Source organism: Trichoderma virens (assembly GCF_000170995.1).
Source record: "Trichoderma virens Gv29-8 chromosome Unknown TRIVIscaffold_85, whole genome shotgun sequence".
NCBI classification, from domain to species: domain Eukaryota; kingdom Fungi; phylum Ascomycota; class Sordariomycetes; order Hypocreales; family Hypocreaceae; genus Trichoderma; species Trichoderma virens.
In genome coordinates, this window is record NW_014013664.1 from 453,056 (window position 1) to 478,782 (window position 25,727).

General features: G+C 51.3%; 10 protein-coding genes across 10 annotated transcripts; 5 read left to right on the forward strand and 5 right to left on the reverse strand.

Annotated features, from left to right (window-relative positions):
- Window positions 1-74: 74 nt before the first annotated feature.
- On the reverse strand, window positions 75-1,203 carry TRIVIDRAFT_16278 (uncharacterized protein; the record flags this gene model as incomplete). Its single annotated transcript, XM_014097382.2, has 3 exons — window positions 75-791; window positions 849-986; window positions 1,042-1,203. 3 exons carry the CDS (start codon window positions 1,201-1,203, stop codon window positions 75-77), a joined length of 1,017 nt encoding a protein of 338 aa, XP_013952857.1.
- An 836-nt stretch (window positions 1,204-2,039) lies between these two features.
- TRIVIDRAFT_131223 (uncharacterized protein) lies at window positions 2,040-2,574 on the reverse strand (the record flags this gene model as incomplete). Its single annotated transcript, XM_014097520.1, has 2 exons — window positions 2,040-2,289; window positions 2,345-2,574. Coding segments are annotated over 2 exons (480 nt in total), but the record flags the coding sequence as incomplete, so codon positions are not given.
- A 450-nt stretch (window positions 2,575-3,024) lies between these two features.
- TRIVIDRAFT_43666 (uncharacterized protein) lies at window positions 3,025-4,269 on the forward strand (the record flags this gene model as incomplete). Its single annotated transcript, XM_014097521.1, has 1 exon — window positions 3,025-4,269. The coding sequence occupies one exon, from the start codon at window positions 3,025-3,027 to the stop codon at window positions 4,267-4,269; it is 1,245 nt and encodes a 414-aa protein (XP_013952996.1).
- Window positions 4,270-4,877: 608 nt separating this feature from the next.
- Window positions 4,878-5,870, forward strand: TRIVIDRAFT_57649 (uncharacterized protein; the record flags this gene model as incomplete). Its single annotated transcript, XM_014097522.1, has 2 exons — window positions 4,878-5,298; window positions 5,461-5,870. 2 exons carry the CDS (start codon window positions 4,878-4,880, stop codon window positions 5,868-5,870), a joined length of 831 nt encoding a protein of 276 aa, XP_013952997.1.
- A 1,877-nt stretch (window positions 5,871-7,747) lies between these two features.
- On the reverse strand, window positions 7,748-9,046 carry tgaA (guanine nucleotide-binding protein, alpha-1 subunit; the record flags this gene model as incomplete). Its single annotated transcript, XM_014097523.1, has 4 exons — window positions 7,748-7,791; window positions 7,855-8,411; window positions 8,489-8,831; window positions 8,929-9,046. 4 exons carry the CDS (start codon window positions 9,044-9,046, stop codon window positions 7,748-7,750), a joined length of 1,062 nt encoding a protein of 353 aa, XP_013952998.1.
- Window positions 9,047-15,590: 6,544 nt separating this feature from the next.
- TRIVIDRAFT_43771 (uncharacterized protein) lies at window positions 15,591-16,438 on the forward strand (the record flags this gene model as incomplete). The annotated part of the gene is made up of 3 exons (XM_014097524.1): window positions 15,591-15,624; window positions 15,685-15,785; window positions 15,845-16,438. 3 exons carry the CDS (start codon window positions 15,591-15,593, stop codon window positions 16,436-16,438), a joined length of 729 nt encoding a protein of 242 aa, XP_013952999.1.
- Window positions 16,439-16,846: 408 nt separating this feature from the next.
- TRIVIDRAFT_43901 (uncharacterized protein) lies at window positions 16,847-17,635 on the reverse strand (the record flags this gene model as incomplete). Its single annotated transcript, XM_014097525.1, has 1 exon — window positions 16,847-17,635. The coding sequence occupies one exon, from the start codon at window positions 17,633-17,635 to the stop codon at window positions 16,847-16,849; it is 789 nt and encodes a 262-aa protein (XP_013953000.1).
- A 968-nt stretch (window positions 17,636-18,603) lies between these two features.
- Window positions 18,604-19,695, forward strand: TRIVIDRAFT_231561 (uncharacterized protein; the record flags this gene model as incomplete). Its single annotated transcript, XM_014097526.1, has 2 exons — window positions 18,604-18,609; window positions 18,721-19,695. 2 exons carry the CDS (start codon window positions 18,604-18,606, stop codon window positions 19,693-19,695), a joined length of 981 nt encoding a protein of 326 aa, XP_013953001.1.
- Window positions 19,696-20,646: 951 nt separating this feature from the next.
- Window positions 20,647-24,194, forward strand: TRIVIDRAFT_76254 (uncharacterized protein; the record flags this gene model as incomplete). The annotated part of the gene is made up of 6 exons (XM_014097527.1): window positions 20,647-21,110; window positions 21,180-21,207; window positions 21,266-21,321; window positions 21,375-21,624; window positions 21,683-23,174; window positions 23,243-24,194. The coding sequence occupies 6 exons, from the start codon at window positions 21,067-21,069 to the stop codon at window positions 23,830-23,832; spliced, it is 2,460 nt and encodes an 819-aa protein (XP_013953002.1).
- A 625-nt stretch (window positions 24,195-24,819) lies between these two features.
- Window positions 24,820-25,404, reverse strand: TRIVIDRAFT_57654 (uncharacterized protein; the record flags this gene model as incomplete). Its single annotated transcript, XM_014097528.1, has 2 exons — window positions 24,820-25,177; window positions 25,277-25,404. 2 exons carry the CDS (start codon window positions 25,402-25,404, stop codon window positions 24,820-24,822), a joined length of 486 nt encoding a protein of 161 aa, XP_013953003.1.
- Between the last annotated feature and the right edge of the window lie 323 nt (window positions 25,405-25,727).

The following is a 25,727-nucleotide window of genomic DNA, read 5'->3' on the forward strand; positions in this document are numbered from 1 at the left end:
AGCGCTTTCGCCTATGCTGTACAGTTATCGTAACAACCAATCCCGTCATGATACATCATTCAAACCCAGCCCTCTCAGAATCTCAGCTTTGGAAACACAAACACCAGCAATATCAACGACACCATCAATCCATACACCCACGCGTACAGCATCATCCTCCCCCACCAGCCCTTGCCTTCAGTCATCCTCTTGAGAGATCCCATCCGACCCTGCGCCGCCTCCATACTTTGCTCCGACTTCTCCATACTGGCCCCAGCGGAGCCAAGTATATTCTTATCCTCTTCAAGGGTTGCCGAGAAGCTCTTAGAGCTCTCTTTCAGAGCACTTGCCATCTTGAGAATAGAGTCCGAGATGGCATCCTGCTCTGCGCGCTGTTGGTCTAGGATGGCTTCTGCTGTGGCTGTCGAGGCTTGTGGACTGGCGGGTTTGCGGCGGTTGGCGAATAGTGCCGCACGAGCTGTGCTGTGGGCTGAGGGAGTCGGTGATGGGGCAGAGGGACGGGCGCGTAACGTTTGGGTCGTTTGTGTCGTTTGCGTAGGGAGGGCTTCGCTGGTACCAGTCTCGGTGGGTGCAGAAGTTGTAGTCGTCGCAGTCGTTGCAGGTGGCTCAGGAATGGGTTCAGCTTGTGTCGGGAGCTCAGGAGGCTCTGTATCTAGTATTTCATCTTTGAAGTAGCCTTCTCCTGCTGGCGCATTCGACGACCGTCTCGAATCCTGGCTCTCGCTCGGCGTTTGTATGATGTCTCCCAGAAGGTCTTCGCCTTCGGATGAGTCGTCTTCTTCCACAGCCACCTAGAATGACGTTAGCCCTGCTTTATGTATTCCCGGGAGAGGCCCTTGTATAAGTACTTTTCTTAGATCCTCCAGCCGGTCAAACAGCAGGTCCAGTGTTTCCTTCTGTGCTGTGAGATCGCCCTGCGTATCCGCCCTCCTTCCAGGTATCGTCTGCTCTAGCTTCGTAAGCGCCGCTCGCGCATATTGAAGGTTCTATGCCAAACAGTTAGCGACAGGAAACAGTCGCCACATCTTGTTCCAGTCTCACAGCCTCGACCCTCGTCCTCTCAAACTCGCTGTTGCGCAGCCTTCGTTCGCGTTCGGGGCTCGGATGCAGCACAGACTGCTTTAACCGGGAGAGGAGTTGCGCAAGCTCTACCGGAGATAGACTCGGCGATTCTCCAGCAGGTAGGTTGGGAAGTATTGCCATGGTCGTTGTGAGAATAACTTGTAGTGACTGGTGGTGGGTTTTGCGACAGGAAGATGATCTGTTACATGTAGAATTACGTCGCTGGCATGGCATATGTGGCTGAAGCTTCACAGTGCGCCACAGTTGACCACTTTAGGCAGTTTGCCGCCACTAAATGTCACTTGCAACGAATATGATCTGTATGGGAGGATAGAATCTTTGTAGTGTCTTGCTTTAAGGTCCAAGAATGTAATTAGAGTCCCTCAGCCAAGTAGCAGTTCTCCAAAGAAACATGGCAGAAATTTGCTTGATATCCTAAACAAGTCCTTGAGCATTATTCTGTCATCTCTCTCGCAAAGATACCAATTGCATGACTGAAAAGAAAAGGCTCTCGATAGATTCACCTTGCCATTAAACGCCAAAAACTCCAATGTTGCCCAACTAATGAGTCCCAAACCAGTAATGCCGTCCATTTCGGGTCATATTATCAACCAGAAGGCACGTCTCGTGCCCAACACCAGATGCCAAATCCCGCTGATGCAACTCTCATTCATAATAGAAGAAAACACAATCCACCATCCCGACTAACAACGTCGCAATCTCCTTTCCCAGGTGCATGAGGCCCATCCTCCACTATAAATCGCCAGGCAGGCAGGAGGATTTGAGAGGTTGTGAGGACTGGCATACGGCATTCAGTCCGTTTCTGCAAGGGTCAAATCCGTCGTCTCGAGGCAATCCGCCGCTTGGTCGCCTAACGCCGGCGGTGGATCGACAGATAAAGCCCAGCATATCGCTTTCTCAAATCAAAAAGTGATGGCTAGCGCCGGGTGGGCAAATCAGTCCTTCTCCTCCTCTTCCTTCTTTGCCAGTGCCTCCTGCAATCTCTCCTCTTGTTTCTTCCAGTGTCCTCCCTCCTCATAGTCAGAGCTAATCTTCAGGGCTCTCCTGAGACGCTCACTCTCTTTGATCTTCGCGTCGGCCATCTCGTGCACTTGATGCTCTTTGAAAGCCCTCCTCGGTGCGTTGGCCTTATTTTTTGAATTCATCTCTGCAAGTAGTTTCTTTCGTAGTTCGTCGCAACGGCGATCAATCTCCTCTTCATCAACCCTATCAGATGGTTATGATCGCTGCCACGTGCATGTTCATCCAGGAAATCACTTACTCTTCTTCCTCAAGCTGGTCTCTCAAGTCGAATACTTTGACCTCGATCTCTCTCTTTCGGTCGTGCTCGAGAATTGCCTTGTCCGGTTGTCGCTGCCTGTGTCGCATGCTGTCTCGATCTTTGGGATACGGCGCGCCGTAATCACGCGGCCTGACCTGGGCGAGGTTCCGCTGGACGTAGCCGGAGGTTCCACTGCCTCGTGGCGTCGAGAGGCCGACATTATCAGACATGTTTCCTGCGTATTCGTAACGTTATAATGATAGCTTGCTGTTGAAGCTTGGGAATTGCGTCGCGTCAAGGTTCAAATTTCAAGGTTCTTTGCCGAAGCTGCAGGCAACTGTCATCATTAGCGGCTCTAGCGTCCATACTGCTGGGAAGTCCACTGCGGCTAGCAGCCCGAGGCGCTACGAATGGAGAATAGCGCTAGGCGGTGAAAGCTTCCCGCTGATAAAAGTGAAAAGTCGCGGCAGAACTCGATAACGGAGGGGCAAATTGTGCCCCTCTGCCATTTTCTTACCCTGCATTATTAAGTGCAGGATATCACCATATGAGTCAACCTCTTGATTAAATCCATTTAGCCTGTCTACATAGCCTTATAGACATTTTATCTATTAGCATCTTCCCTCCCAGCTCTCTCTCAGAACGCTCAGTCCTCTGTACTGGACATTTTTTTTGTCAAGATGCCACACCTCCCTGAGAGCCTCCCCAGAGACGGCGAGACGCCAGTCGTCTTTCCACCTATCACCAGGGACCATATCCAAAATTGTTCATACGAAGCATGGTTCCCTAAATACCGGAGCTCATGCCTAAAGTCGCGGATAATCCCTCTATCGCCAGCGTTTATATCATATCTCCATGAAGACGGCATCATCCTCGCAGACGACGACGAGGCCAATGAGCCAGAGGAGGCAGAATGGTCAAGCTCTGCCGCTACTCACCCCCGAATCTCTCCATACGACTCTTCCGACGATGAGGACGAGGAAGAGGAGGAAATACTTCCACCAAACAAGCGCTTCCCGGAGATACACGAACTAATTAAACAAAAAATTGCCGAACTGGGCGGCTCTGTTGCGCCAAAGCTTAACTGGTCTTCTCCAAAGGATGCCAAATGGATATCACCGCACCAAAACACTCTCAAATGCACAACCCCAAACGACATTTATCTTCTCTTGAAGTCGTCTTCTTTCATCTCGCATGATCTTCTTCATGCATTCGATGACTGCACAGATGCTCCGCCAATGAGACCGTTTACGCCGGTTCTTGTCCTTCGACCGTTCTTCACGCCTCATGTTGCATTGGAATTCAGGTGTTTCGTCAAGCACCGATCGCTCATTGGAATAACACAACGGGATCTCAATCACTATGATTTCCTGGAAAGGCTTCAGGGACAGCTGTGGAAGAAAATTAGGACCTTCTTCCGACAGAAGCTGAGACTGACGTTTCCCGACTCTTCCTTTGTTTTTGACATTTATGTACCCGGAAACACCTTTGCTGAGGATGGGCTTGGAAAGGTGAGACTCATGGACATCAACCCATGGGCCCCAAGCACGGACAGCCTGCTGTTCTCGTGGGAGGAGCTTATCACTATGGAAGTTGAGAATCCCTTGTACGGATCTGTTTCTGAGGACCAGACGGCAGATGGAAGTGGAGGGGAGACAACGGCAGATGAGACGGATGACGATGCAGGTGCCGAGTATAGCCCAGACCGGCAGCCAGAAGTCCGCATCGTCAGGAAGAACGACCCAGAGGCATACAACTTTAGCTCACCACAATACTCTGCTCACAAGCTGCCTAAGGAGGTTGTCGATGCCAGTCTTGCAGGAGAAGGGGGCCTGCGAGAGTTTGCGCAGCGATGGAAGGAGATTACTGAGGGCCGCGGCCAGGGAATCTGGGAACAGCCTAGCAACATCAATGCTAGCACGTGAGACAAAAATAAACAATCAATGCTATAGAATAACAAGCGAGGCTCAATATGCCGGTCAGCAAAAAGTGAACTGAATCTGAAGCATGGTGCTGGCAGAGTCTCAACACGGTGCGAGATCCCGACAACCTCTATAGAGGATGAAGCTTGTCTGCACTGTACACATCTGCCTAAAATGGCCCAAGCGCTCTCTCTCGTGTTGCCGGGTTTCTACAGCTGCACCCAGCTGTTGCCGCTCCAACCCAAGATCCATCACCATCACCATCTCACTTACACGCTCATCAGAGCTTCTGGCTCGGGGAATCTCAGCTGTTGGGCATCGAATTCCTCAATCCTCTTGCAATTGCCATCATGCCCACTCGACCGCGCCCAAATAAAGTGACGAAGCCCGCGCCAGGCTCTGGTGCTCGTAGAGGCAGCCGTCAATCATCTCTATCTGCTGCAGCCCAGGAACAGCTCGAGCAATACGCCAAAGAAGCCGCAAACTCGACTGTCAACCACGACTCCACGACGCTTGATGATGCTATTCCAGAGCGTGACACCATTGAAGAGAGTCCGATAGAGGCCGGCGATAAGTTCACAGCCATCAATATGCTCGCCAATGGAGGTGCAATGACGCCTCTTCACTCGTCGCTCAGCGCTCTTCGCTCAGCCGACGACTTTCAGCTTGACCACCAGATGCCTGATCATTCATCGCCTGAGGATCCGGCGGCTCGAACTGCAGCAGACCTGGCCTACGCGGCCTACGGAGACCAGGTTAAGATCGACAGCGCGCTGTGCAAGAAGCTCGCCGCTGAAGTTGCGCTGCGAGAGCCCACTCAGCGCCGCGTCGACCAGAAGCTTAACATTGAACGTCGAAGCAACGTTGAGGCTTTGCTCGCTCACATGACGGGACAGACTGCCCCAAAACCGTGCAAGAACTGCCACAAGGGCCATGGACCCTGGACCCAGTGCGTTGTGTATGACGGCCAGATGTGTGGAAGCTGTACGAACTGCTGGTTCAACGCAAGTGGCTCAAGATGCACGTTTCATGGTCAGTTGCAATTTCATCTCCATCATTTGCACAGCAGGTTGGCTGTTGGCAGCCGTTTTCTTTCGTCTCTTCTTCTTTCTTTTCTTTTTCGAACCAACCATCCTGACCCAACACATCAGCTTGATCACATCAGATGAATATCCAATGCTAATTATCCTGCAGAGAACAACCATCCGCAGCCGCAGACCTTGTTCGCAGCCTCTGTCGCTGCTTCGGCAAATCTCATGTCTTTTCAACAACCTGCCCTCTCGCAGTCCACGTCGCCCAACGCGAATCTCAATCTCTCCGCAGACATCACGCACTGGGGCCTGTCTGAGTCGACCAAGCAGTTGATTACCCAGACAATCACTGACGTAGCCACCTTCTCCCGAAGGGACCGTTTTCTTGCGCGAATCGAGGCCGCTGCTAAGGAGCTCGGCATGCGAATCGCAGAATACGAGGAGTTTCTGAGGACTCCCGAGGGCATGGCGGAGCAGAATGCTGCCTTGGAGAGGGAGCGGGCGCAGAATAGTCACACTCAGGCTACTGAGGCTTCGATGGCTGATGCTCCTCCTGACGAAGTCCTGGGTTGAGCTCTTGTTGGCTACCTTTGCCGATGCCATTATCTGCTACATCTAAGCATGGCAGCGGTATCGAAGAGAGAGAAGAAAGGGCAGAAACGAAGACAATAATACCGTCATATGTCAGGAAAGCCCCTTGGGCTGCTCAGCCTTGGCCAGCGCTTTGTCAATCAGAACAAGGTATGTATGTGGCCGCGAGTTTACTGCTTTTTTCCGAATACTGACTTTGGCAAGATCACTCTATTAACTACAGATATTTTTCCACGCTCCGTCTAGCTTTAAGGCTGGCTATCGAAGAGCTATAAGAAGCGACACGCATCAAGCAAATTTGCCCGCTTCATACCAGCCTTCTTCATCCGATGAACAAAAGCCATTTTCTGGATGTTTTATTGTTTCGGTATCACACATTGGGAGAGACATTGGAAAATTTACAATCCGACATCTTTCATAATTTCGACGTCATATGCACCTTGACCTTGAGCGCATACCACTTGATCACGGGCTTGCGCTACTATTTGTTTTCCCATCTTCTTTTTTTCTCTTTCATATTTGGTACATACTGGACACTGGGCATTTTCACATTTTGCTGACGAACTAATGAACTTTGGCCATGAGTTACGCATACAGGGAGATATTGAGAAATTGATTGCTATTTCAGAGGATATATACCCCCTTTTAGTTTTGCTAGTTTGATACTTATAGGACGAACAATACCCATTTGGCTTTTCGTTATATTGGTTCTGAAGAATGCTCTGGTGATACACGAATCGTGCGAATCAAAGTAGTGGCTTGACATTGACGGTTCACATAACCTAGTACACGACAGTTACGGTCTTACGTATCACCAGGAAAGCCATTACTAAGATATCAAAAGCCACAAAATCACGTAGGAGAAAAACGCAACATTGAAGACACTCATGACCATTACATAAAATACTTGAATTTTACAACCAGCCTCCATGCTATAATTCTCCCACACCAAAGCAAAAAAGAAGTCGTACTGCTCCCCCGCCCACTACCATGCCCAAGTCCGTTTCCCTCCTCGACTCGCCTCGCAAAAAAAAAAAAAAAGAAAAAAGAAAGAAAAGAAGAAAATAAAAGTAGCAAAGAGATAGACAGAGAGAACGGGGAAAAAAGAAAAGGGAAAGACGCGCAAACGATATGAAACAAATATTCCTTTACGCATGAATTCAGATTCAGAAATAAGAAAACAAAACAAGAATGAATAACAGGAAGACAATAAATAAAAGAAAAAAAAGAAATGTTCAGAGGGCGGCGAAACATTAGAGAAAAGAGTAAGAGATGGAAAAAAAAATGAATATGCGAGTACAGAAAACTGGAAGCTGGAATATATGACGATACACACTTTTTTTTATGAAGAGACAGGCCGAGAGAAAAAAAAATGTGGTTTCATAATTAAACAAAGTAAATGGCCGCCGCCCATTCGCACAATCGTGTCAGATGTAAGTAATTTCCCTTCTTCCCATGAGCTGCCACGCCGTTCCCCTCCCTTGACGGCCTCCTTCTTTCACGACGTTGGCCACATCCTCTTCTTTGAAATTAAAAGAAGATTTCATTTTGATACACAGCATCTCCCGACAATCCTTGTAATAGCTCTCACAAGTCTTGTAAATGCCGAATGTTCGCCATAGAGTCTTAGCTTTAGAAAAAAAAGTACCATTATCTAGGACAGTCAAAGATTGCGAAGGAGAAGCCCGCAGAAAAAAAGAAGCTCCTTGAGCTGGCTGTCGTCTCGCTGGCGCAAGGAGTACAATCAAGATCATGAGCCGTATCTCCGTGGCCCATCTGGTGGCGGTCGTAATCGAGTTTGAGGGTATTCGTGCGTCTTAAAACAAAAATAGAAAATGAAAAGAGAAAGGACAAGTCGTCTAGATGAGACCGCATAAACGAAGGTTCTCCTGAATAATGATATCTAGAGCAAAAAGAGTTAGCTGTGATTGCAAGAAAAGAAAATCCCCTAGGGAGCATCTCATACCGTTGACTGCTGCCATGACAAAGCGGATCTGGGTGGTATCTGTGGCGCAAGTAAAGTGCGTGTAAATCTGCTTCGTCTCGTGCTGATTCAGGCTGACGAATCGGTTCAGGATGTAGTCACACGCGGCCGCATAATCATCACCACCCTCGTAATCGGGGAAGTAGTTCTTCATCGGGCTGACCGGCAGCTTCTCCTTGAATCTGTCGATCTTGTTGAGGAAGAGAATGATGGACGTCTTGATGAACCATCTGGAGTTGCAGATTGAGTCAAAGAGCGTCAGAGCTTCCTGCATTCGGTTGACGGTCTCATCTTCGAACAGCAGCTGGTCGTACTCGGAGATGGCGACCAGGAACAGAATGGTGGTGACGTTCTCGAAACAGTGAATCCACTTCTTTCGCTCAGATCGCTGGCCACCGACGTCGAACATTCGGTAGGTCAAATCACCAATGATAAATGTCGTCTCGGTGATACCGGTGGTCTTGACACGTGATCGGAGAACGTCCTGGTCGTTGGGCATGTAGTCGGGAGCGGCAATTCGCGCGATATTATCGAAGTAGCTAGTGACGGAGGTGAGCATGCGAAATGCAACTTCTGATGGCATGGGCCAAAAAAAAGAAAAGAGACGAGAACTTACTATCTGGCTGAATCGTTCAGCTGATATTCGCGAGATCGCTTGAAACACTCCTGCACACCGTGGTCCTTCCACAGAGCCTCGATGGCACCGCCAACTTCCGGGGGCAGGACATCGCCTTCGATCTGAGCAGGTTGGATGAAGATGGTCTGGACGTGGTACTCCATGCGCTGGTCCTCAAGGGGCAGCTCAAGAGACTCCATGGCCTCGAGAATGACGCGCATGGACTGGACGGTGTTGCTGAAAATGATTTCCTTGAACGACTCGCGTTCATCGCGAGAGTAGCCGCCCTCGTGGATCAGCTTCATCTGCTTGAGAATGGTTGACTTTCCAGATTCACCAGCACCTATCAATCCATTGTTAGTCGGGTGGTGAACTTGACATGCGTGGTAGAAAGAGTAGCAGATATTCTGCGTCAAACACAGTCAGATGGTGGTACATACCCAGAAGTAGCATCTTGATCTCGTTACGCTGCATCATCTTATCCCGCTTGAGCTGATTCTCAATCTCCTCGTTCCGGGCCTTGCCCTCCTTGTCCTCCGTAGACATTCCGCAACCCATCTTGGCGACTGTGGGGGATGGTGTGAATAGAATTCGTCTTGAAAAAGAAAATTATAATAAGATGAAAATGAATGATTCGCGTATGCTACGTGTCTAGAATCGCCACTGATGCCGACGTTGATACTGTAGGAGAGCAGATTCTGTTAGTCAGGGGTTCGTCGAAGAAAACACTGCCGCTTGCTGAGTCGCACGAGCAATCGCGCCGATGCACGCGATGAGGCGTCCAAGGCGAGAAGCTCTAAGAAGGAGAGGATTCGCGTCGTGCCGCTCACGAGATGGCTGATCGTCGAGAAGAACCGAAAAGCGCAGTCGCGGTCGATAGAAGCCCTATTGGCAGCGCAAAAAGGACAACTGGAAGCAAGGCTCCCTAAAGGAAAAATGGACGACGAGCAAGAAAAAGGGAGAGAGATGCTTACTAGAACACGGCCTGCTAGGCGAGGATGAATGCCAATGACGGGCGATTCAAGGCGGACACGAACAAAAATCGCAAACAGAGAAGAGAAGATGGCCAAGGAAAGAGTTGGTGCGCAGGTTGAAGACGCAGAATTGGGCGTCGTGGAAATGAGATCCGCGACGGAAATGGAGATTGGGGGGGGGGCGAGAGGAGCAAAAGCGGCTGGGGGAGGATGCGAGAGAGAGGATGCTCCAAAAGGTATGGCCGAGAAGGAGGTACTATTGCCGTAGGGGGGCTTGGGGGGCCAAGCTCCTATACATGCAAGTACTTGTACTAGTGCTGCCTCGAGCGCGAGAAAAGGGAGCGCGGATGTACTTGCGAAGCACCGTACCTGAATCCGCCCTGGAAACTGTGGAGATGGCCAGGGCGCCAGGGTCTGTTTGGGGGGGCTAGAGCTCCAGCTTCAGCGGCTCCACCGCTGCTGCAGCAGGGAGCTCGCTGCGAGGTGCCGTCACGTTATGACGGGGAAAGTGCGCGCAGCAGCCCCGAACCGGTGGATTGCACAGTGCATGGACGAGGCGGAGGCGCTGAAACGAGGCCATTTCGCACTATGAATCTCCTTTTGCGCTTGTACACGGTGCGCACGGCTGCCGACTCTCAGCCAGCCCCATTTGATGCGCGGCGTACCTGTACATGCCGCTAGAGCATCTGCACCTACGAGTACAAATTTGAAAAGCACCCGACAGCAGAGCACAGCAGCACAGCTTAGCAACTTAGTTAGTGCTGGTACTCGTAAGGGTGGCTTGACCAGGATCAACAAAGATACATGATGTGTTTTTAATTGCATCCCCGATCAAGCGCCTCCGCAGACCTGCTAAGTTACACGGGCCAGTGGCGCGTACTGTGCAGCTATCAGGCGGACGAGCATGACGGTAATTTCAGCGGCCGCATGGGAGGAAGCAGTTGAGCTCTTGAAGCCTCACGTCGTCGGAGTAGGCGACAAGTGGCGGACGGGTCAAGATCCCTATTGGGCGTTGGCTCTGCCGCAACGCACACACACATCGCATCACATACCGACTATACATGCACGCAAAGCGCAAAGCTCAGCAAGGCAATGCGGTGCAACGCGGCCGACGGCAAGGCAGCAGGAACAAAAGGATTGATTGGATCTAGCCATCATCTGATGGATGGCAACTGGGCCATGTACTCCGTACTAACGCTGGACTTGTGCACACACTACCTTAGGTACTCTTACGCGGTATTCCCTACTTGCACTTTAATGTCCCAGGCTCACTCATTCTTGATGAAGCGGCCAATCATCATGCCACATGGACTCCAGGATGCTCAATTTGGCACGAACGGGGGTTCGAGCATTAGCCGGTTCAATTGCGCCCCTGGTCTGGGCCACTGAGAGCGCCGGGAGCCCTTGAAGCAGGTTTGGAGTCCCAACTATCGAGGTGGAGCGACTGTCCTAGAGGAGCAGGCGACGACATGGGGGTCCCTGGCCTGGGTGCAATGGATTGCGGCGCTAGGGAAAAGGGCAATTCAACCATCATGTTCAATTTTAACATTGACGATTGCTGATGCGAGCGCGCGTTTGCCTGTACCGTCGCTTGTTGCCGCTGCTGCGTTTGCGGTGTAATTGTTGCTTTCATCTGTGTGTATGTTGATTCTCCCAAGATATTTTAGTATGGAGGTTAGTAGGCACGTGTATATAATTCTGCTAATCGAAGAAGAGGGAGCCAACTCACCTCCATCGAGACGAATCACAACATGGCAAAACCGCGCTTCGCTACTCGCTCGCCATCGCTAATGATCGCCACACAATGTCTCGAAATCTTTCTCCCAGGCAGGGCAATCAATGCTGCAAAGCGGATATCTGACCAGCCAGGGGTCCCCCAACCAGGGACTGGCTAGTACAGGTACTTTCTCCGTACGAGAACAGCAAACGGAGCCATTGAATCTTTAGTCGCGTAGCTTGAGGCTTCTCGAACAAATTCTGGCCTTCTGTTACAGGTTCTCCGTCCTACAGGCATTACCAGAACAACGGTCTCGGTACGCTTGGACTCGTCCCGTACGATTTCACGGAGTACTCCGTGCACCAAACATCAGTTGAGGCAGTGGTCCGCCCTCATGACTCCGCGCACACAGGTACAGTACCACAGCCCTGTTTGCTGCTCATAAGCTGGTCCAGTACCTTTTGAGAGAGCTGTACCTACTTGGTAATATTTGCCAGCGGCAGTCAACCATTCTCCCCCTACGCGAGACAAGATGAAAACATCGTATCAGTATGACAGTAGTACCACTACGGAGCAAACTACGGAGCATAATCAGACGTAGGCGCATTAGTCCATCTGCCTGCAGGCGCAAATTACATGTGAGCATCTGCGTCGAGCCGAGCGGCAGCAAGCCCCAGAAAACGCCACCGTTTATCACCGGCCAGGAGCTGGGACGGTAAAGGCATGGAGTGCGTTGCCCTTCGGAGGGAGTAGTATGTACATAGTAGTACTTTACTCATACTTGTACAGTGTATTAGGCCATCGAACTTGAGGCAAAATGGAAGGCACTCGTACCTTTAGTACAGTACAGTATGAGACAGTCTCGATGCCTTCTTCAGGGAATAAAGAAAAAAATAAAATAAAATAAGGGGCCCCGGCCAGTCTGGTCACGCCAAGCGCAGAAAAAAAAGACGATGCCAGGGGAACTCCAGAAGGAACAGGAAAGCAATTGCTGATTTGACGCTACGTACCACCTTTCTCACACATTGTGCCCCACTGCTCCGTGGTGCTAGCAGATTTAGGGCATTCTGGGGCCAACTGGTATGGTTTGCTAGCACCGCGTACGGGGCGGCTACCAGCTGGTAACCTGAGCTACCTCCAGGTACCTGCACGGTACGAGTCCGGCCGCATGTACTGAGACTTCAATTCCATTCTGCTTCAGTGCCACCCATGCCCTTCCATCTCGTATCCCGCGCAATCAGCCAAACATCAGCGCCTTGGTTTCCAAAGCACCGCGGTGCGGGTAATACGATTACCTACTCGTACCAGGTGCGTGTTGTACTACTACGAGTTGAGCATCTGCAACTGTCCATGTTACTCCGGCAATGCTGGCTTCCATTGATGATGCATACTGTACTGGTGCCAGGCGCTATGGTTACAGGTCCCAAACGCCGCTGCAGCCGTTGAGCGCTCATCTGCGCCGAATCGCTAGCACGCTCCACAGACTGGACTGGACGACGGTCTCGTTGATGAATACCGTAATAGGTACATGTACGGAGTACCTTGGGTGGATAAGGTAGATGGGATGAGATTGATCAATTGCCAAATGTCCCGTATGAATCGCTGGCTGCACGTTTACGGACATGAATACAGGCAAGCCCTGGAGTCGTGGGTTATCATCCGATCACTTACATTGGCACTACGAGTATTACACGCACCCATCACATATTACCTAGTAGGTGAGGGATGGAGGTCTTATCTGTAATACTTCCACAGGATATCCCAAGCCACAACGATGCTGGCCAGTGTTATACACGTATTATCAAAACATGTCGTTCACCCGAAACACATGCCCGCAGAGCCTTGCATCCAGGGAGGGCTACAGCCGTCCTGCTCTGCTTGGCGCCGCAGAGAAAGACTTGATCATTCGATTTACATGCCCTCCCTGTGCCTGTCTGTATGGACTGCTGGCAGCACGGAGCAGCAATGATCTCATGCCCATGGTTGATACAGTTACAGGAGCGAGTAGCGCGTCACGATCGGCCTATTCTCCCATCTGTGGATCTCGTACCAAGAGCGGATGAGACACTCATCACCAATCCCCTTAACCGGGGCCGCTGGAGGAGATGACAGTCTGGGCAATGCAAGGCCATGGAGCCGTTTTTATTGCAGTGTCTGTGCGCGTGCCCCGTACCGTCCTCGTGCTATTCTCTGCCTTACACCACATAATAAGCAGCAGCGTACGGAGTAGTAGAGATCGGGAATGACGCACTGATGTTTCTGATCCCACACCGTATAATTACCTTTTCACCCATTAGGTACGATATTTCCGATTGACAGGCATTGGCTAGAGGTACTATGCACGTGCTGCCAAAAACCGTTGCTTGTTAATAGATCATACCCGATGGCATTCGCGTAAGCTAGGACTCCGTTGTCCATCACAGTATAACGAACATCCATGTAGACAGTCAAAAAGGCCGAAAGTGGCGATGTGATCATCGTGATGAGCATCACTATCGCTGCATTCATATATACAACATGCAAAGTGTAGACAATTAATCACATGTCCATGTATACACACTCCGCCAGGCGTCTTGGCTCTTGCATACGGCACCGTTGAAGAAACACCCGATAAGGACACCAAACGTAAGACTATTAAAATAGCGGACATGGCAATATAAGAAATCCCGATGGCGGCATGTGATTCCGCTCAAGTAATAAGGGAGCAGCTCCATCTGCCGAGCGGGAAGAACAAAAAGCCAAAAAGAACGTCCTAGGCTCCTGACACCAGGGAATAGCATGACAACAGCCGTTTGTGAGACGCCATGTTGAAATTGACCTGGAACACCGCGTCGCGATCTCCAGCAACCTCGGCCAGGATGCCTGTCTCATCCCCAGTCAGTGTCTGAAGTTCGTATTGCGCATAGCATCACCCTTGTCTTGAAGAGAAGATCGCTTCTTTATTCTGTCTTCAGTCTTCTCTTTGAAGTCGCAGTTCTAGTTTCAACAGCCGGCTTACTCCTCAGGATAGATATATTTACGTGAGTTCATGCGAGTGCATGAGGACATGCAGATCTTGGTGCACATTATCAGACAGGACGTCTCCCTTTTAATTCCCTTGCTATTACCGATGCCCAATTCGTTGAAGCTAAGAATCGGCTGCGATACCTAGTACCTTTACAGCCTTTCTACATTGCCGAGCCATAATTGCTTTTGCTCGGAACATTGCGTCGATTTCTTCAGCCCTTCCACACAATTGTGCATGTTATGACGGACAATATCCACGTGGATCGCCTGCCTATGGGGCTCCCCGTCGCCTCATCGAACTCAGTTTCAGAATATTTATAGTGATGAAATGAATTGCCCTGTGCAAATATGGTGTTTTCCGAGTAAATGCGTGAGAAGCAAGGCTCTATTACCATGCAACAGTACCAGGGAGCCGCTGTTGTGGTGGCGACATGTCAATCCAACAGCTCTTCCAAGAGTTACAATAATATCCTTAATTTCATCACCTACGCCAAGACCGTAATCCTGCATTAGCACCGGTGAGTGCTCGCGGTGGTGGAACCATGAGATGGCCACTCCGTAGCTGAGTAGGGGGTGAGCCACATGGTTTCAACGTGTGCATCTCCTTTTGTAGGGATTATTAGGCAAGGAGATGTGTTTATCATGTAGGTGAAATCTCTACCTGAGCACTCGTGATCTAGAAGATTTATTCGGATATTAGCCATCAGAGATATTGCATAAAGAAAAAGCGAAAACGCAGAAGGACATTGAATAGGTCGGCGAGGTGTTATTCTTATCTTCAACATTGGAATGGGGATGAAAGAGACGAGCTACCAACGATTGAAGGGCTCAATACTATTGTCAGCTTTAAGTGAAGAAGTCATGTCATCGAAGCGAATCACACGCATCTGCTATTCTAAATAATTAGGGGAAATAGAAGCAAAGGAAGAAATGCCTCTATCTGCCCAGATATGATTAAATCTCCCTGAAGCCGCTACTGGGTAGGCAGGCTTCAATTTGTATTTACGTCGGAGCTGCACGATTTTTGTCTGTGCTCATGGAAACAGCGTCAGGACGGAACCACAACTTTTGACTTGCCGTAGAAAATTCCACCAGATTTCGACCTTGTACACTCCCAAAACAATGTGGTGAATGTTGACCTCCAAAATATAATCAACGCCCTCGAGTGGAGGCGATCTGCGTTGTGCCCGATCCTTTAGATATGGTTGGCTCGGATTCCAGCCGACCAGCCGGCGCCAGGCACCGCCTCTCCAATCGGCCCAAAAGCTGCACGACTGCAAGCGCCCAACTTGCACATCACCGAGTTTTGCTCTCGTCAACGGCGCCTTTCGTCCGCGCCGCATCACTCGTGTCCTGAATCGCTAAATCAAGCATCGTCGAGGCGTTCGCTTCTCCAGAGAACAAGATGGCAATCCCTATGACGCAATTGGGCAGTCGTGGTGAGTCGCTTGTAGCACGACGACTGATGCTTGGCGCAATTGGCTGACCAAAGACGACAGCCTTCCACCACGAAGACAACGAAGATGTCGAGCGCGAGTACGACCATCTGCGCGATCTAGCCCGTGCCGAAGCTGACAAGCGCGGCGATTGCTTCGAACGTGTACGTTGAACTCCCAGCCTCGCCGCAAAACACGACTTTGTGTAGACTGACATGACCAGTCTAAACGCGCTTACGAGGATGGCGACGGTGCCAGAGCAAAGGAATTGTCCAACCAAGGCAAGGCCCATGATGCCAAGATGAAGGAATACAACCGCCAGGCGTCCGACTACATCTTCCGCGAGAACAACGCCCCCGGCCGCGTCGACCCCGACAGCATCGACCTTCACGGACAATTCGTCGAAGAGGCGGAGCGCATTCTCGAGCAGCGCATTCGCGCGGATCAAGCCCGGGGCCAGACGCACCTGCATGCTATTGTCGGCAAGGGCAACCATTCGGCGAACCACGTTCAGAAGCTCAAGCCAAAGGTGGAGCAACTGTGTCAAGAGCTGGGCCTCCAGTATAGCACAGAGGATAATGCCGGCAGGATATACATTAACCTCCAGGGCGGAGAGCCTATTCCGCCGCAGCATGGCGGTTATGGAGGCCAGCAGGATCAATACCAGCCTCATCATGGACAGCAGCAACATGGTGGCCAGCACCGACCTCCACAGCAACACCATCAACAACAAGAACAAGACGAGACCGAGATGGTCGAGGGTCTCATTCCCATCCTCCTGCAAAAGCTGGAAAAAGCTTGCTGTATGGTCATGTAGAGCGGGATCAGAACAATATCGGCGCATCAATGCTACTCTTTCTGGAGATTCGAGTGACACTTGGAGATTCTTTTTCTTCTGCTTTTTTTATGTTTTGGATACACACATATACCACATGGGTGATTGGCTTTATATATTCCTACCATGATAAACTTCGACGAGCAAACCAAGGAGATCGATTAGATCAAGGGCAGAAACTAATATATTCTAGAAATTAATGCTATCTATTCGTGAAAGAATGAAACTGCTTAAACTCTTTATGCCAAGATATCCCGAGCTAAATATCAAAAGGGTATTACTCTAATAATCCCATTGCCGTTCCGCGCTGATCCTATTGTAACCTTTGTTCGCCCTTAGTAATCCATCCTGAAAATCCCATCAATTGCAGACCCCCTCGAAGCAGTTCTCCTACTTACTGCTAAAAGCTTGCATCTCCTCGTCGCTTCGGGGAACCGGTTGCGGCACCACCTTGTCCAAGTTGAATCCAAGGATTTCCGACAGGAGAGTAACGATCATTTCCATGAGAGAGGACATGCCCAGGTAAAGCCAGGGAGTGGAAGTAATGCCGCCAAAGATGAGGAGGCATGAGTATACGAGGCGCACGAGAATGAGAGGGAAGCAAACGGCCACAGTGAAGATGATTCGGTGCTCGCCTGCGCCGACATGGCTCTGGTTGATGATGGCGAGGACGATGGCGAAGGCGAGGAGAGCCGTGATGGCCACCAGAATACCCTCAGCAGCGTGGCTGACTGTGGAATACTTGACTTTTGGCTTGCCGTCGACAATGGTGAAGTCAGACTGGGTGCCGCCCACGATAAGGAGGATAATGGCAAGGAGAACCAGAATCTCCACGAATTTCTGGTGCTGCGGCTGGATGATGGAACGGCCTTTGCGCTGCATGGACTCGAAAACGCGAGTCAGAAGGCCGAGCGCAAGCATGATGAGCGGTGCCAAGCCGATACCCTCGAGAGTCATCCAGCCAATGTACAGGTTGATGTTGTCAGGGGAGGAAATTGTTGCTAGGCGGAGACAGGCGCCGATGATACGGGCGAGGGAGAGGATGATGACGGCTCGGAAGCCGGCGTTTTTGGTGAAGCCATGCTTGAGGCAGAGAAAGATGCCTCCTGCGAGGGCGAAGAGATAGAATGAAAGCTCGGCGATGGCGATGTCGTCGTATGATTGAAGAGGGCGACCCATGGTTGGTTGTGTAAGTGGGGAGGAGAGGAGTTGATTGTATAAGTCGAAGTGAGAGGGTTGGGGGAGAATACGACAATGTTCTGAGTTGTATGGTATTCTCTTTTCTTAGACCAGACGAGAGTGTCTCTTGAGCTGTCTATATAGTTGTGAGGTTGTTGATGTTCTGAGATGAGGTTCCAACAAACAAACCATCCCCAAGCACCGGACACTCTAGTTATATAACTTTTTCATGCCAACCACGCGTCTGCTTGTAAGCTTCTCCATAACCATGAACGCTACGGCTAACGGCACCTTGTTAGGCTGAAAATAAGCAATTGCAACCTTCGCAGCCCCTTTGCTCGAGGCCATCACACAACCGACTCGATAAGCTTGAGGCCTCGCCGTTTCCAGGAACAAAAGCCTGATTGGCTACATTGAATCGGTTACCCGATGAGGAACAGCGCCATCTCTTGGGATCTCTTCAAATCCCCTAGTCCCAGCGTTAGCAGCTCCTTGCCAGGGCCCGTTTCTCGGCGCTCCGTCCGCCGAACTGCCGACCGGCGGCCAAAGGATTTGCATCCTGCTCGAATGGCATGGGCCTTTCAGAGTTAGGCGGCGAGGCGGTGCACCACGCTGCTGCGCTTCGCGAATTAGGCTTGATTGAGAGAGGAGTCATGTTTCGTAAGTCGCTGTTTGATATATTGTCTAGATGCGCCCTTTCAGGACGGCGTACCCGAATGAGGACTTTTTTTTCTTCTTACCCGCTGCGGCTGTTCATGCGGTCGAGGCCATGCGAAGATCCCTGACGACAAAGATGAAGGAAAGCCTCCTAATTTGCTGTGACGAGTGACGTCGCTCACTCTCACCACCACCACCAAAAAAAAAAGTGCACTAGGCCGACCTGGAGTACTGCCACACAAAATTCCTTTTCCCCCACATAAACCAGTAACGACAGCATCAAAAAGAAAGTCGTCGACTTCGGCAACAAGATGCCGGTACGTACGTTACTCGCTGCGTCATTCCGCACGCAAGCACATCGTCACCATCACACTGTAAAAAAATGAGGGGTTCCCATTTTAACATGGTCGCCATGCGTTTCTCTATAGCTCATCATCCTCACGGGACTGCCCACGTCGGGCAAGTCGACACGGGCGAAGCAACTGCATGACTATCTCGCTGCGCGCATCCCCGGAACCAAGTATCGGCTGCACCTGATATCAGACGACTCCCTCTCAATATCGCGATCCGTATACGATCTTTCCACAGTGCCGGTGCACACAAGATCGGCAAACGCAAGCGAAAAGGATGCGAGGGCAGCCATCTACGGCGCTGTAAAGAGAGTGCTGAGCGATAAAGACATCGTCATCCTCGATGGTCTGAATTATATCAAAGGCTGGCGGTACCAGCTACACTGCGAAGCGAAAGCCGTCCGAACGCCGAGCTGCATATTGCAGATTGGATGCTCCAAAGAGCGCGCGCAGCAGGTTAACGAGGACAGGCTAAAACGAAGCCAGGCCACGGCTGACCAAGACGGAGCCGACACATCAAGCGACGCTGCAGAGCCGTATGAGCCCGCCAACTGGGAGAATCTCGTCTTTCGACATGAAGAGCCTAATCCCATGACTCGCTGGGACAGTCCTTTGTTTACAATCATATGGGAGGACGACGAGGAACAGGTGAAGAAGACGTTTGACTCTCTCTGGGAGGCCGTTGCTGGAGATGGCCGCAAGATCATCAGGCCAAACCAGGCTACGGAGCAGCGAGGACGCGATGCGAGTGGCGATTACTTGTACGTGCTGGATCGCGAAACACAGGACATTGTGAAACGAGTCCTAGATCAACAGGGTGATGACGGTGGCGGTGAGGTCAAAGTACTTCTGAGCACTGGCGGCAAGAAGGAGCTTGTCGTCGAGCTGCCAGCGACAAGAAAGGTTGGCTTGCCAGAGCTGCAGAGGCATCGGAGAGCCTTTATGGGGTTGAATAGAGGAGGGATTGGGTTGGAGAAAGTGACCAACATGGCTGCCGACACGTTGAGGGAGTCGTTTGTCAACTACCTCAATAACGCATTTGAGAATGAATAGGATGTTTGAAGCAGCTCGGATGACCTCCATATTCTCACTTTCACTGTGGACCCAGAGACCCGCACTTCTCGGATTCAGTATTTCTGAGAGCAGGCCCAACAAATCCTTGCTGGGTTTGCCTCAATTTCCATGCTATTACAGGGTAGGCAGCATGGTATGGAGAGCATGCCACATATGGGAAGCCAAGAAGCCAAGCAACGGAATAGTACGAGTATTACCCACGTTTGGATACCTGGTAATCGCTCAATGCATGTAATTAGAACGCTGATGCGATGCTAGGAGGGGGCTAGATTCATGCTTCACATCAGAGATGCATATAGGCATGCTTACTGTAGGCAAGGTTCAGTGGCGGCGGGAGACAAAGCCCAACGCGCCACGAGGAGAACGAGAAGGCCCAACAAAGCGGTTACAACAATGGAAGTCAATACTGGAATCTACCACTTCTAGGGGGCAAAATAGTTGAACATCAATAGCAATCCCACGAGGGCGCTCCGCAGCAGGAGAGTGCCTGGATGTCTTGTGTGTACAAGTAGGTGATTAGGAATGTTGCCGCATTATCTGCTTAGTCACTACGGAGTACATGTACCTGAGGATGAATGACTTCATCAAAATCGCCCCCCTGCCAGCAGTGGACATCAAGGTATTCTGCTTTCCTCGGGTAATGCTACCCCGGTCGCAGCCAGACGATAGAAAAAGAAAAAGAAAAAAAAAGTAACTGACTGTATACGTTCAATTTGGGTTATCGCAACGTTATCAAGGGGCAAATAGAAGCTGGTAGATGCCTCCAGTCCTGTGGCAACGCCTGCACGCGCTGCTTATTCGATCAGTCCAGGCTGCAGCTCGTCATCGTACGCTCTGCAAGGGAGCGCTGTGTGGGTGCGCTGGCTGGTACATGTACAGGTAGCCTGTTGCGCGTCCCCAGTTGCCTGGCGCTTCTTTCAGTGGAAGTCGGCAGAAGATTCCACTGTTGGCGGCCACAGCGCAGCCTCGCCAGTAGCCAGCAGCCGGTAGCGCAGCTCAGAGGCCCCTGCATCATTGATATTCCGCTCCGCTCAGGGAAGCGGGCGCTGTCATTGGCCCATGCCCCTCTGCTTCGGGGGCGTGTGGATGCCCGTGGCTACGTTTAGGCCTTGTGTGCCAGATCTATGGGAACTCTCTGGACACCTCTAGCTTTCGCCGCTTAACCTTCTCTCCTTCATACCATCCTCTCCCCGATTACAAGTTCAAGAATCAACTCTCCTGCTCCCTCTTCCTCAGACCAGTTTTGAGGAGGCAGCATCTGCGTCTTCTTTTCTTCTCCGTTTCCACCAACCCCGGCCTTGGTCCTGCTCCCACCCCACATCGTCGTGAACGCAGCCGTCATCCATCACCATGGCTTCTCAGCCTGAAGAGCACAAGAAGAAGGTCAACTTGACGTATGTGCAGCCTCTGGAGATGTTTTGGAGTAGCCGTCGAGAAGCCAGAGCCAGCTAACCACCTCGCAGCGACCCCTCCGGCGCGGAGATCAAGCATGTTCGTTCAACCCACCTTTGCTTAGATATCCAGGGCGGGGAAACTAACTTTATCACAGGAAGATGACACCGCCACTGCCATTCTCAAGAAGAAGAAGAAGCTCAACCAGCTGATGTAGGTGCTCATCTCGGACGAACGGCACGAAATTGCATACTAATGGAGACCAGGGTTACCGATGCCGTCAACGATGACAACAGCATCATTGCCCTGTCCGAGGCTACCATGGACGCCCTCCAGCTCTTCCGCGGCGACACTGTCCTTGTACGAGGCAAGAAGAGAAAGGAGACAGTCCTGATCGTCCTTGCGGACGAGGAGCTTGATGAGGGAAGTGCTAGAATCAACCGAGTTGTCCGCCACAACCTCCGAGTGAAGCATGGCGACATGATTACCATTTCTCCTTGCCCCGATATCAAATATGTGAGTACGCTCGATACCCTCGACTTGATGCAACACCACATCTAATGTTTACAACTAGGCCAAGCGAATTGCCGTGCTTCCTATTGCCGACACCGTCGAGGGCCTCACTGGCTCCCTTTTCGACGTTTTCCTCGCCCCATACTTCCGCGAAGCCTACCGACCGGTAAAGCAGGGTGACCTGTTCATCGTACGTGGTGGTATGAGGCAAGTCGAGTTCAAGGTTGTCGAGGTGGATCCTCCGGAATATGGTATCGTGGCTCAGGATACCGTCATTCACTGTGAGGGCGAGCCTATCCAGCGAGACGAGGAGGAGAACAACCTGAACGAGGTCGGCTATGACGACATTGGTGGATGCCGCAAGCAGATGGCCCAGATCCGAGAAATGGTTGAGCTTCCTCTCCGCCATCCTCAGCTGTTCAAGTCCATTGGTATCAAGCCGCCTCGAGGTGTCTTGCTTTACGGTCCTCCTGGTACCGGTAAGACTCTCATGGCTCGTGCCGTTGCCAACGAGACTGGCGCTTTCTTTTTCCTCATCAATGGTCCCGAGATCATGTCCAAAATGGCTGGAGAATCTGAGTCAAATCTGCGAAAGGCCTTTGAGGAGGCTGAGAAGAACTCGCCTGCCATCATCTTCATCGATGAAATCGATTCCATCGCCCCCAAGCGAGACAAGACCAATGGTGAAGTTGAGCGCCGTGTTGTGTCCCAGCTCCTTACCCTCATGGACGGCATGAAGGCTCGTTCCAACGTTGTCGTCATGGCCGCTACCAACCGACCCAACTCCATCGACCCGGCTCTGCGACGATTCGGTCGTTTCGACCGTGAGGTGGACATTGGTATCCCCGACCCAACTGGCCGTCTGGAGATTCTCCAGATCCACACCAAGAACATGAAGCTTGCCGATGACGTCGACCTCGAGCAAATCGCTGCCGAGACCCACGGTTACGTCGGTTCTGATGTTGCCGCCCTCTGCTCCGAGGCTGCCATGCAGCAGATCCGTGAGAAGATGGACCTCATTGATCTTGATGAGGATACCATTGATGCCGAAGTCTTGGATTCCCTTGGTGTCACCATGGAGAACTTCAGATTCGCCTTGGGCGTGTCCAACCCCTCTGCTCTCCGTGAAGTTGCGGTCGTGGAGGTCCCCAACGTCCGCTGGGAGGATATCGGTGGCCTGGAGGAGGTCAAGCAAGACCTCCGAGAGAGCGTTCAGTACCTCGTCGACCACCCCGAAAAGTTCCTCAAGTTTGGTCTTTCCCCATCCCGAGGTGTTCTGTTCTACGGACCTCCTGGTACCGGTAAGACGATGTTGGCCAAGGCTGTCGCCAACGAGTGCGCTGCCAACTTCATCTCCGTCAAGGGACCCGAGCTTCTTAGCATGTGGTTTGGTGAATCTGAGAGCAACATCAGAGACATCTTCGACAAGGCTCGAGCGGCCGCTCCTTGCGTCGTTTTCCTCGACGAGTTGGATTCCATTGCCAAGGCTCGTGGTGGCTCTGTTGGTGATGCTGGCGGTGCCTCTGACCGAGTTGTCAACCAGCTTTTGACTGGTAAGTATCTCGCCATGGGCGCCCTAGAGAAAGTAATTTGTGAATCATGTCGCTAACCAACCTGATAGAAATGGACGGCATGACCTCCAAGAAGAACGTTTTCGTCATTGGTGCCACCAACAGACCCGAGCAGCTTGATCCTGCTCTCTGCCGTCCTGGCCGTCTGGACTCGCTCATCTACGTGCCTCTTCCTGATGAGCCTGGCCGTCTTGGTATCCTCAAGGCTCAGCTGCGCAAGACTCCTGTTGCTGCTGACGTTGACCTCGGCTACATTGCTTCCAAGTCTCACGGCTTCTCTGGTGCTGATCTGGGATTCATCACCCAGCGTGCCGTCAAGATTGCCATCAAGGAGGCCATCACAGCCGACATTGAGCGCCAGAAGGCACGTGAGGCCGCTGGAGACAACATGGATGTTGACGAGGACGCCGAGGACCCTGTTCCCGAGCTGACCAAGGCCCACTTCGAGGAGGCCATGCAGATGGCTCGCCGATCCGTTAGTGACGTGGAGATTCGCAGATATGAGGCCTTTGCACAGCAGATGAAGAATGCTGGACCTGGTGCCTACTTCAAGTTCCCCGACGGAGCTGAGGGTGCTGCTGGTGGCGACGCCGGTAACTCCTTTGGCGACGCCGGCAACGATGACGATCTCTACGACTAAAGAATGGCGGCCATGGGCAATAAAGAAACAACACCCTGGATCCCTCGTATTTGAAAGGAAAATGAATAAATATAAAAAAAGAGCTTCCTCCTACATCTGCATCCATCAGCCCGAGGTTGGTCGGGTAGGAGTCTAATTCACGGCATCGGGTGGCACACTATTTCGACCCGGGAGGGGCAGTAGAATGATTAGAGTTGCAGAAGAGTGAAGGGAGGTCAACTCAGGGTGTGGCGTTACAGACTCAGCCATCGAGACATGCCCAGGACATGAAATCCAGTTTGAGGGTTAAGTGGCTTCTGGGATCTAGGACCACAAGATTAGGTTACGTTAGCTTGATAGACGAATGCAATTGATTCCCGTACATAAGACAAGACGAGATGGCCTTGGTGTTTGAATGTTGTAAATGTACAAGATTACCTGACTGCTTGCATGTGATATTCTGCCAAAGTGGGCAGCTTGGGAGGTCTACGGAGAATTGTGAAGCATACGGATTGTTTGACCAGGGAAACTGGATTATTCGTAAAAGCTACTACTAGTATGGCTATGAACAAACTTGGAAAGTTGCATGGCCGGTATCATATTTCCTCATACGCGCCTTGATAGTTCATTTCGTATATAACGTACCATGCTCCCCCTCAACTTGAGCGAAAAAAGAGAAGACGGGAGAAGAAGAAGGAAAAAAAAAAAAAAGTGTAACCCCAAAACCCCATCCCCTCCTATCTATACCACCGTTATAATCAAGCAGGAGGGAAAAAAAAGCGAAAGAAAGCACGGGCAGGGGAAGGGAAAATAAAAAAAGCCACGAAATCATTCCGAAGGTGTACGCCTTATTTTAAACATGCCAAGGCGAGGTGTCTTTGCGGCCGACGGTAGTGGGACACGCTTCTTAGTCGAGGAAGGAGGAGGAAGAGGAGGAGGAGGACGGAAAACAGAAGGAAGAGAATGAGGGGGGGAAACAAAAGAAGGAGGAGAAAGGGTGGAAGACTGCTAGCCGCTGCCCTTCTCCTCGATCTCGCACACGGCGTCGAGGCTTTCTCTTGTGATTCGGAGGGCCTCTTCTATTACGGAGGTGGGGATGGCGAGAGGGAGTTTTTCAGACGAGGAGGCGCCGTTGGTTTTCTTGGTGTCGCCGTTGCCGTTTGTTGATGCGGAGGACTTGCCGTTTGCGCTGGATGTTGAGGATGTAGATGGCTGGCCCTCGCGGACGTCGTCGAGGACGCGACGAAGGAGGGCGGGGAATGTGGTGACTTCGCCGGAGCGGAGGAGGGTCAGGGCGTGGTTCTGGATGGCGGTGGGCCAGTTGGAGGAGTTGGAGTTAAGAGCGTGGAGGAGGGCTTCTTGGATTCTGTGCAATGGCGGGACATGTTAGCGATTGCTTTACAGGATGGGGGTTTGACATTGGTTTGTTGTTTGAGATGTCGAGGATAGTAGTGACGACACTGACTTGGTAACATGGCCATCCTTGAGCAGAATTGTGTTGATCTGCGATCGCAAGTCTGGGTCTAGCGTCGCGGGGGTGTAATTTGCTGCCGAGGGCGGCACCTTGACGGGTGTAGATGGTCGCTGGGACATGATGGCTGTGATGGTGCGGTTCGGTAGGAGAGGGCGAAGTTGGGATGGTACGATTTGTAATAGAGAGCAAGAAGTGATGCCCAAAGTATTGATCGGAGAGCCGAGGCGGTAAATCGTCACGGAGGATTATGAATATCCTTAGGGTGGGGGGATTGATTCGAGTTGTAGATGGAGGCAGAGTATGGGAAGCTGCTGGCGGATGGTGTTGAAACCTAGAGAGAAGATGGCGTTGTTCTCTCCTTTCCCTTTGGGCAACCAGAGCTATTAAATAGACATCAGCTAACCAAACTATAATTTAATAGAACAACAACATGAAGAAGAAG